Below are 12,331 nucleotides of genomic sequence, written 5' to 3' on the forward strand. Positions count from 1 at the left end.
GTACAAAGACGGTAGAACCGCCTTCATAAAGTTCATGTCATTCTATATATTTTCTGCTGCTCAAAAAATGACATACATTATCATCAAAAAGCACTTGCCGTATTAAAGTGTTTAAGATGATTCATCATCTACAATTCGACTGAACTTTTACTTTTTACTGTGAATTGAGCAAATTCCTTGACCATAAGACACCAAGTACAAGATAGCAATCTGCACTTACAAAAGAATGTTCTACAAGATATGATATTCACAGTTATTCCTTGAACAGCCTGTTGAACCTAAAAAATATTAATACCAGCTTACATAGATAGCGTAACCGTTAGCAACGACAACGTCGAGGTACGACTCGTATGTATGTCGAGTAATGTTGGTACATATTTTGTAACAGACCTGTGTTATCAAATCTTGGACTTTTTAATGGTTTATTTGTCTTTGATAGCCTGTTTAGGTTAGCCTTCCAATTATAACCTGTTACCGTGTTTTTTGTTATTGTGAAACCAAGACAAATACTTTGATAATGCTATTGTCTTCAGTGTGATCCGTTTAATATTATACAATTCTGTTTACTTTTGTGTAAAAATCAATAATAATGTTTGAATAACATTGCATAGTTCCTTATTTTTGCTTCGTACAGCATATATTGATGTAGATAGTAATAATAACGCAGTGCAAATAGGTACATATTAATGATTTTTTTCATTATGTAAATAAAACAAGAAATAACTACAACATTGAATAAGTTCATAATGACGTAATGATAGTTTTAACAAAATAACACAGATAAAACATGACTTTAATGTTTAATACAAAGACCGGACAAAAACCTTAGCTCATACTGTCCATACACACACACAAACATACACACAAAACACATCCATTAACCCCGTTAGTGTCGTTCTTGACACAATATGATTTATATTTCACGCCACATTACCATGTGCGTTACTAATTATCGCTTGCTGCTATCTGTAATCATTTATTTTCCTTCTGTAACACAGATTATTATGTATCTGTGACAAATTTAAGAATACCCGCCAAAATTTATAACCTTTAAAATAGAAAATTGTAAGAGTTCATTAAACTTCGAAGTCAATAACATTTTAGTTTGTACTAATAGTTGCTAATTATCTTAACGATGTATAAATTCAAAGACCTTATCATTTGTCTCATTTTATGTAAGCAGGGTAAACGTAACAGCTAATTTATTTGTGTGTTTCATTCAAAGCAAAAACCTTTCGAAAATAATTTCAAACTTGATTAAATCTATCTGTTGATTCAAAGATGTTCAATGTTATATCTGAAGAAAAAAACAACGAACAATAACCATAGAATAAATAGTATAGTTACTAAATTTACTACAATCCTAAGCCCTAATTCACACTACATTTTTCTCGATTTTTCCATCATTATGTAGTCGCTCCTTTCTTTAGAACACTTGTTAATACCTAGTAATTCTTTTCACGTAGTTACGATGCAAATCGCACGTGTAAGTCTTGGGAAACTATAATGACGGCTTTCCAAGTACTATCAGCGTTTATCTTAATCCGTGGTAATAAGTGTGAGATAATTCCTATGTAAGCACATATGATGGAGTTTCTTCATACAGTTTTGAAATATGGATCATGAAAATAATGAACAAGAATTTTAGGCGTTTGACGATGAAGATCTGATTACGTAAAAATTTTTTCAACGTAAATTATCATTATAGTCCTTTTAAAATAATGACTTCGCTATTCCAGCTGTCACAATTATTAAAATAAAATACACGATCTTCTATAATTAGAGCTAGCGCGCAAGAGCAACTTTTGTCTCCGCAACTATGTATTTTGTCTCTCCCATCAACTCTATGGGCTAGAAAGAAAATGCGCGCAGGTCGCGACGCAACTCCCGGAAGACTAGTTGCGGTGACAAAAGTTGCTCTTACGCGCTAGCTCTAGGAAACAAAAATATATTTCTTATTTTCATACAGGAAAAGTATACACGATCTTCTAAAACTTTTCACTAGGTCACAGATTATCAAAATTAAAAACTCTCCAATGTCTGTATGGAAACAGGGGCTATCGGATCAATATTGACACTTTCTGTTCATCAGAGACTCCCACGGTAAGTCACATGTGAGTGAGGAATTTTGTGTGTTTAGTGTCGGTAGTGTACTCATAATAAAGGAAAATTAATAAATACGCTACGAATTAAGAAGCCTTTTATGTTTACAAATACCTAACGTTAAAAAGGAAAGCAAATGCGATTGATATTGTATTACATACATAACTTGTTTATAAACAAGAGTATTATGTAGTTATTGTAATAATTTCTTGTTATGGCAATCAAACTTTATTAATAATTATTTGAATAGTCAAACAACTGTGCTAGTTATACATATTCTAATCTATACTAATTAAAGCTGAAGAGTTTGTTTGTTTGTTTGAACGCGCATCTCGGGAACTACTGGTCCGATTTGAAAAATTATTTCGGTGTTAGATAGCCCATTTATCGAGGAAGGCTATAGGCTATATCATCACGCTAAGACCAACAGGAGCGGAGCAATGCGGGTGAAACCGCGGAGAACAGCGAGTTGAAAATAAAAATAACATAATTTATCAAATAAATTGCCGAATTAAGTATTCAACAATCTTAATTAAAAGTTACATCCTATTTCCTGTATATCAAAAACTAATATATACGGAAAATCTAAGTTCAAATTGACGAAATCCTGGAATTTTCGTCTTTATTTGTCGAAATGAATCCTGTAATAAATACCTAGAGCCCTAGATTAGACAAGAATTCATCCCTTTCAAAGTTCTGTTGGGATTATGTACCTGAGATAAATATAAATAGAGGTAGGTACGTCATTTAGTATTTAATGGAAGACAAATACTAGTCTCTAGCTGCGACTTCGTCTGGATTTATACGAAGAAATGTAAACCATGTTGCTCAGGAATTAAATAGCTTATTGGTGAAAGAATTTTCAAAATATTCTAAGCAGTCTTTGTGAAGCACCTACAAATGTAAGTTCTCTTACTATTAGTGTAGTTCAAATACATAAATACATGCATTATGAATAATGATTTTTCAATGCGATACAGTAGATATATTCAATATTATGTCTAGGAATATAAATAACATTGATTTAATACGCGAATAACAATACATTATAAAATCCACCGAACCGAATAAAACTTGTTCTGTAAGTGATTATTTCAAGTACATTACATGATGGATCAACATAACAAAGTGAATGGATTGAAAGATATCTCATTTTTTTTTAAGATATATATCATAAAAATTAAAAATCATGTTTTGTATATTTTTATTCTCATAATATTTTCTTTAACACGTCATATTTACAATTTCTAATATTAATTAATATGAGTAGCAAATGTACAAAATAAAAATTAAAACTCCTTCTAATTGAATAAATAAAATAATAGTAATCACGTTCATTACTATTAACTTCATTTAAAAACCTTTTAAATTGATACGAACTTATATTTACCATAATAATAAAATAATTTATCTCAAACAAGCATTTATTATCTGTGATACGTCTGTAAAGAACAAAGAGTTGTGAGGTTAGGTTAGGTCATGGATTCAAATATGGCGATACAGTTTATAAACAGGCTTTAGATGAAAGATAAATATCGCAATTATTTTATGAGGAAAATATTTATTAATATACGTATTTAGTTTAATAAAAACAAAGAAAAGAAAATGAATGCAAACAATTTTATACTTAGTTCTTTTTAATTCAACAAGCTTTTCTATAGCTTTGAATAAATGAACCGGTATTTAATTAAAGCATAGACAATACAGGTAGGAATTTAAAATGCTGCTTTCGTTTATATAATAAAACATAAAATGAAACCTACAAGGATTCGTATATTACATAGATATTTCAAATGTGACCAAAGATTATGTTTATAAATAGATATTCCATGGGTAGGTAAATACCTACGTTCTAGAAAAAGTTGTTCATGGGAAAAAGATTATTTTTTATTTCGCCCGACCTCTGAACGTAAGTTCTTCGCAGAATAGTCTTAAATCTCAAATCCCTTACTTAAATTACGAATATTTTATTCTCCATACCACAAACATTTAACCGTTAAATATAAAACATTGCAATTTATATAAAGCGGCACTTCAAATAACTGCAATGCAGAGTGCGTTTGACTCTTAATTTTAACCTAAAAATTATTTTTAATTCCAACTCCAAGTAAAGCCGTTTCAATTCGCACTAGTTTCATTTCTTTTGGTAACTATGATTGCGTCGACGTTGTAGAAGTTTTATTAAAACTCGCATTTTTTTTATTTCGTGAAATTATAGTTAAATTTTAATTTTTTGTCTGTAAAAGTTATGATGTAAAATATGAAATGAGCTTTATTTAATTGTAATTTACGTTAATGCTAATTTTATTAAATAACAGGGACTTACAGAATAGCGGAAAATAAGCATGTTGTTGTTTATGTAACACTAGCGGTCCGCCCCGGCTTCGCCCGTGGTAGGTAATAAAATTTATGCCTATGTTCTTTCTCAGGGTCTAAAGATTGTCCATGCCAAATTTCATCAAAATCGGTCCAGTAGTTTATGCGTGAAAACCATATCTACATACAAACCTTTCCTCTTTACAATATTAGTATTATAGATAACAGCAATTTTTCCTAAGAACTAAAGAGATTTCAATTACAATAGCATATTTTTTCGTAATGCATTTTGGTTTTAGTTTAGAAATAAATGACCATATTTTAAATGCAATCTTTGTTCGAATTGTATCAAAAATCTAGCGTGGGCGAAATCGCTGCATTTTTAACCATAAGCTAAGTGCTTATAAGATTTACGAACTACATGCGGGGTCACCATTAGATTGCTTTTACGGGCAGTCAAGGTTGCTGCCCACGATCTGCCCACTGTATATGAACTTGTGTAATATTCAGCGATATTATAGTCTATAGAAATATATGTATATGGATTTTATTGCAATTTGCTTGGGCAAGATTTCCAAGAGTCGATAACATAGAAGACAAAAGCTTCGTAATGAGCTTGCGCCGATCAGATTTCAAATATTATTAGGCTATTTCACGGCATTGTGTATTTTTAAAGCTAGTAGTAGTAGGATCAGATGTAATTTTGGCACTAGGTACAAACCGTATCATTAGATAATTGATGCAATAAAATAGATTATTTATTTATTTATAATCATATTATTGAACAAAAATTTGAATTTATTTTTATATGTTTATATGTGAAGTCGTATACCTACGTATTGCATATGTATATATTTTCATGTGCATCATCCATATTAATAGATATACGCTGAAAATTCTCGAATAACAAATTTGTTCTAGTAAGTGTCAGGTTAGATCAACATTAAGTTCTAGAACATACCATCAAACTTCTTCGCCTTGTTCCCCAGTACATCTGCCAGCTTCGTCAGCTCACTGCGCAATTGTCCCTCCAACTGAATCCTCGCTTGCTGCGTGAGGCGCGGCCGTGCGGCCGGCCCGCAGCAACCCTTGTTGGCGCAGAGCTCTCCCGCGTCTATGGAAAAAGAAAAAAAATGAATAAAAAAAAAGTGATTGGCAAAGGCTCGAAGAGCGGGAAAATAAAAAAAAGTTTTTGTGTCATGATTGGTTGTTTTGATAAACCTTAACGTATTTCTAATATTTAAATTGTATTTTAGACGATTTAAATTACGTATGTGCGTTGACAAATAGTTATGGAGTTTTTATTTAAATATCTAAAATCTAAAACTCTCTGATTAAAATGCCATACAACAATAATTTTAAAGTTTAAAAATCAATCTACGAATAGATGTCTACAGTCAGCTTTTTATTATTAATCTACGTGTACATAACTAAGCTTACATTCAATTGAACATTAAACCGCTGTTTATGGTATAATAAAAAATCTAGATGTTAATTAAAGATTCCATATCACTATTTCCGTAACCTTGCTTGCGTGTTTGACTCCGAAGCTTGTATAACCTCGATAAAAATCATAAAATTAACAACAACAATCGTAAAATGCATAGCGACTCTACTGTAAATATCTTTATTTTGATTATCTTACAAGAGATCGCACGGTCACTATAAAATATATAATCGATTTTATACAACAAAGTTATGTAATGTCTTGGATTCTTTATCTGCATTATAGATTATAAATTTCCTTTATTATCTGTATTTTCATTGAAAATGCGGGAAGTCAATAAATAAAATTCAAAATTCGAACTTTGTATTCCGTCACGGTTGTCTATGCTCACCCTAGTCGTTCAGTAATGCAATAAACTCTCCATTCAGCGGATGTTTAAACTTATTTCGCCCCATAGATTATAGAAGGTACACTTCGATAGGGTCGCGACCCTAGTAAGATTGTGATGTTAGTGTTGTTCTAAATATAAAATTTTGAATTTGAATGCTATTCCTTAGAGAAAGTAACTCATGAATATAATTTAAATTGATTTACATTTTATTAATAAGAGTTTAGGTTACTTTTCGACCTCTCATAACAATTTCATTATTTTTTTGAAGAAAATACTTACTGAAAAATCAATTTCTTTTAAGAATAAAATAAAAAATTTAAGATCAAAAAAGGCACGTCTAGATAATCAAAATATTTATAATCTAAATCAACAATCAAAATAAACATCGATACATATAGCTATATCGATATCGATAGAAGCACATCACTACGAGTCAAAATTTATTTACTGATCAACAATAGGCAGCTCGGATCGATACAAACTAAATTACTCGTCTCCGTGTGGTTATGACATCAAATAGTGATATCATGGTTTGAATTTTCAATAAAACAATATTGTATATGAATACAGAAACCACATACCTATTGAACTAAAGGTATAATTATTTAAATTTATTTACGCAGTGCAAGCTGACCTTTTTTGTGGGTTTAAACTTTAAATCTACTAAAGTAAAGGCAAACTTTAATTTCAGAGTTTAAAAAATGCACGACTAAAAATATAGGTAGGTATTTAGATTTTTGAGCACGAAAATAATACGAAAGTTTCACAAATTCTAAAGCTCCACAGATACACAGATACAGACACATAAATATGTAGGTATTTCAATGACATTACTGCAACGTTCAAACTAATCTTAAATTACCAATTGTTTCCAGTACATTTTTACATATAAACATAACTTATCTATATTTATGAACAATCACATCTCAATTAATGCATCCATTGACGCGTCACCGCGTGAAACTAGACGTGCCTCCAACCTACCAACTAGGATAACGCAGATTTATGCTAAACATTGCAATATAATCCTTATGACCGGGATGTAAAGTTCATTGTAATTTGCATAGCGAGATTGTGGGGTCAATATAAATTAAATGAGGGCTGAGGTAAACGCGACTGGCGATTTTACATCGAATAATGAAAAATAACTTTATTCTATGGAACTCTTAGTGTCGCGAGTCCGACTCGCATGTAACAGATTTATTCATTTTTTGTATGTATGAAAAGTTAACAGATTTTTATCAATACAAAATAACTTTCTGTGAACTCAAGAAGTATGAAACCATATTTTATATCTAGAAACAGATCGAGCGTATAATTAATTGAAGTAGAAGCAAAATCCAGGAAGTTGTAAATTATTTATTTGACATTTAATCTGAATACGCAGATCCTTTTTTTATACTAGGCTGTAAGAAAATGGCTGAATAAAATAGGAAGTAACCTTAATTCAATAAAACATAAGAGCAATCACACCATTAGCATAATTAAACCAATGCCGTATTCACATTTATTTCTTAACACCGTCTGCTCCAAGATCCAAGAATTAAAAATAAAAGCACTCCTTTCTAGATAAAATAAACAAACAAAAACTTGCACGTATGATTTACTGCACCTTTAATCTCTGCATGGAGCGAACAAAATAACTTTAATGTAAATAAAACAATTAAGACAGACAAGAAAGACGTGGGTGTTTTAACTCAGCTGCAGCGGTAGGTATCGTAATTTAAAATGAAATTGCATACAAATCTACTCTATCATCACTACATAATATCTACATAGTACCTATAAAACAAAGTCGCTTGCTCCGTCCCTATTATCCCTATGTAATATGTATGCTAAAATCTTTAAAACTACACAATGATAGAGTATTTCTCGAGGATATTTTTAGTATATAATTTATTAAATTCCAGACAAAGCGGGCGAAGCCACATGCGAAAAGGATATAATATATTATATATCTACGACTATCACTCTAATTTTACACTCGAAGAAGCACTTTATACAAGTGACCACTGTTTCACAGATGTTAAACTGAATTGACAGAATGATGAATGCATGTCAGACCCAAAATATTCTTCTTATCCTTTTTACGTTTAAACTTTGCAATACTTTGGATGTATCTTAAAACCAGACGTAAACTTTTCAAAAGATGATTGGCTATCTATAGGTAACACTTTACATGTGATAATTACTTTAGTCTTTATTCAACACTTTACAGTTCTATAAGTTTTCCAAGGATATACTATTATTTATGTATCTCTTAAGTAATTTAGATATCTAGTCAGTATGTATTATCAAATCAATGTCATGTCGTTCGTATTGAACCCATATATTATTGTAAATTGTAATGACATACGGAAGCGTCTTATCGTGAACTATTTAAAGAAACCATTGCAGTATAAAATTGTCGTTTTGAAAACTTTAGTCATTCTTCCAATTATAAGTCTCTCCTACATGTTCTTACTAAATCAATTATTTGAAGTGCATCTTCCGACTTCCATTTAGAAGTCCTCGTCACCTACTCATATTAATTTAATGAATTTTGCGCTAGTACCAATAGATACAAATCATAGATATAAACATTATTTAAAATATAATCGGCGTGTGTGCAGAACACACGTGTCGGAGTGAAACTTCCTTGGCAAGATTCAAAGATACCAAAATCGTCGCCTACTCCATAACGTGACGGTATTGCCATGATGCGACCTTGAAATTTAACTCTAAACGATCCTAAAGAAATTTCACTTCAAACCACAAAACAGATCGACACAACATTAACACCAAGAAATCTTGAACAAACGCAAACCCGTTTTATAATCCAAAATGATTTATTTAAAAGCGTCGAGAAGTGATTCCGCCTCGAAGACTCCCTCGTTACAAGTGGGGTAATTTTATTTCATATTTCCCTTTGATAATTTCCTTTCACCCCAGATTGAAGTGCCGCTTCTAAGGTGCTAAATAATGAACATTTTGCGTTGACAAATTGAAAGATTTTGTTTTGTTTCGCATTGTAATTTAATTGTAAGTCATCAGTTTACAAGAGACTAACTGTGTCCCGCGGTTTTACTCGCAGTGCTCCGCTCCTGTTGGTCTTAGCGTGATATATAGCCTATAGCCTTCCTCGATAAATGGACTATCTAACACCGAAATAATTTTTCAAATCAGACTAGTAGTTCCTGAGATTAGAGCAAACAAAAAAACTCTTCAGCTTTATAATATAAGTATAGAAGCATAGATTGGATTCACGTTGAAAATTAACTGCAGACTTGGTAGAAATGTGCGTACATACAAAATACAGTAATTTTCTTTAATTTAGGTTATGTCGGAAAGATAACTAGGTATTAGTTATGCAGTAGTGGCGTCGATAATAGCGTGGTAAACAACTCCTCAATTAAAATAAAATAGACGACTTGTCAACGTACTAGGAATGCTACCTAGCAACCTGTTTATCCTCCTACATATCTAGCTTTAATGCAATTTGCATATAAACAACATAGTTGATAAAATAATGAGCGTAGCGCATTTTATAGGATAAGGTATACTAAGTAATTAAATTGACACAAGCACAGCCAAGATATTATAACTGGCAAAATATGTAAATAGTACCTAATTAAAATAATTGCGCGGGAATAAATTATTTCCTTTTTTACATATACACATGTTTTAATGTAAAAATAATAATTTAACCAGAGGTCGAGGTTTTAGAAAAACACTAGCGGTCCGCCCCGGCTTCGCCCGTGGTACATATTAACGTTTTCTCTACATAAGAACCATCCTCGTACTTCAAGGAATATAATAAAAAAAGAATTATCGAAATCGGTTCAGCCGTTCTCGAGTTATGGAATTACAACGAAAAGTGGCATTGATTTTTATATATTAGATTATAGTAAGATTGCAGATATGTTTTTAGAGCATCTCAGAGTAAATAATTTCATAGAAACATGTATTAGCAAAGATTACTACAAAGGTTTCTTTTTCTTTAGAGTGGAAACTAAAATGGGCTGATGATGATGATGATGATGATGATGACATAATAATACCACGTGCTAAATTGTGATAGTTACAACTTACACCTACTATTAATACATACAACAGTAAGTGATTTGTAGTTCAAAGAACATAGCTAAAACAGCAGAACAAAATATAAGTTGACATTTTATTGAACAATCAATGACCTATTATTTAAACAATAAATGCAATAATATAGTTTAATACGTAGGTACAATAATTGTTATATTATCGATATCTGGGTATCTCTATTACCAAATAAACTTAAAGGCATTTTAGTAGGTAATCATTCGACTAGTGAAGCTATCAATTTGTCAAAATTATGATCATTATGTGAATACCCATTATTTATTTGAGGACGACCACCCGAGCAGTTTTCCTAATAGTTACTAATTATTGATAATTTAAAAGTCGTGCAATGAATAGACTTTTTGCAGATGATTTTGTTTAACCGCATAGAGCAACAACGATTAAAATTCTTATATTTTAATTTATAAAGAAAGCTTAGGTTATAAAAGTCGATAATAAATTGGACACCTGTCCAGGCGGAAGTTTAAAAAATATAATTAGCAAAATACCGCCACGAAATTGACAATACAGAACTAATGTTGCCATAAAACACGGAAAAAGCAAATTGACAGATAAATCAAGAAAAAAATATCTCCAGATATAAAACTAAATCATTTTTATAGAGGCTATTATAATAGTAATGTAGAGATGCCTCAGGTGCTAAGAGTAATAAATATCTGGCAAGTTTAAGTGGCGGCAAAAGATTAAAATATTTATTATTAACAAAACGCGTTTATAGTCTTTTGTAGGATACCACATGGCGAAACATATTTATAGACTTTCTCTAGTTTCTGGATAATTTCGATTATGATTAATCACGTAATCAATCAAATATTTTCCTATTACTTTTATTTATAGATCTATATTTTTATTTTATTATTAGCAAAATTGTATCAATATAGTATATATTATATGATACTATAGACATTTAATATAACATAAATTTCATAGATATAAAAATAACAATACATATCTACCAATGTTATTAGTGTTATTATATACCTACGTATCTAAGGCCTATTTTTGAAAGAAAAACTATAGATGTTACTGAATTTTAGCATCCATAGGCGAGTTTAGATACTCAATTAACATTTTAAAACTAATTAATCTTTAACCTACCTTATCATAGTGATATTAAAATACCTTCTTATCATTTTAATAATGAAGCTTACTAATCTTTAAAAACTAATAAAGTGTCGTGACTTTTCCAAAATATTTTTGTCTCTCTCTATCTTTGGGAGGTCTATTACTAAATTCTATTGTGTGAAAGAGAAAGGGAATGTAATGACGTGTAATTATGGACCACCCCGAAGACAAAAATATTTTATAATATTACGGTTGGACATAATGAAGTTATCAAAATGTTTTGGTTATGGGTCGACCGCCGCGTAAATCGATTTTGTTTAGAGCACCATTTTGTTATTTTATCTGTTACAGATTTTGCCAGATTAAACATTAAGTACGTCATATATAAAAAATAGTGTTTTTGTATTATATATGAACATCTTCATATATTAACAATAAAATAGAATGAATATTAAATTAGGTAGAGACATAAAAATTAAACTATTCTTTATTAGTTATTATGAAAAACACTGTTATTTCACGTGATACAAGCAAACTGGCATTATATTATAACATCAAGTATCACCAATTTATTGAGGAAAAATAGAAAGTTTACAAAAAACTTCATTTGCATATCATTCAACAATGGATTTGCCGGTAATTGGTTTTTATAGATTATGTTACATTTGACACGCTCGGTTACGCAGTAGTAATTCGAAATGACACTTGGACAAATTATTGCCAGTGTAATAAATTATTTATATCGGTAAACGACGTTTTATGAAAAAAAAGAAACAACGTGTCAACTGTCGGGTACAAGAATGCCTTAATGGAATTTCCGAGTATGAATATCACAAATGTAAGAAGAAATTGAATTTTATGTTATTTTCTAACTGTCACTTTTTTCATGTTATTCGTTATTTTTTTCTCTA

General features: G+C 30.6%; 1 protein-coding gene across 1 annotated transcript in view; it reads right to left on the minus strand.

Annotated features, from left to right (window-relative positions):
- Positions 1 to 12,331, minus strand: part of LOC123703726 (glypican-4) — a 101,104-nt gene that overhangs the window by 29,396 nt on the left and 59,377 nt on the right. Inside the window, exon 2 of the mRNA XM_045651826.1 lies at positions 5,381 to 5,533. Within this exon, the coding sequence (XP_045507782.1) occupies positions 5,381 to 5,533 (153 nt within the window). The remainder of the gene's footprint in view (positions 1 to 5,380; positions 5,534 to 12,331) is intronic.

The sequence above is a fragment of the Colias croceus genome, chromosome 2 (assembly GCF_905220415.1).
Source record: "Colias croceus chromosome 2, ilColCroc2.1".
Classification (NCBI taxonomy): Eukaryota; Metazoa; Arthropoda; class Insecta; order Lepidoptera; family Pieridae; genus Colias; species Colias croceus.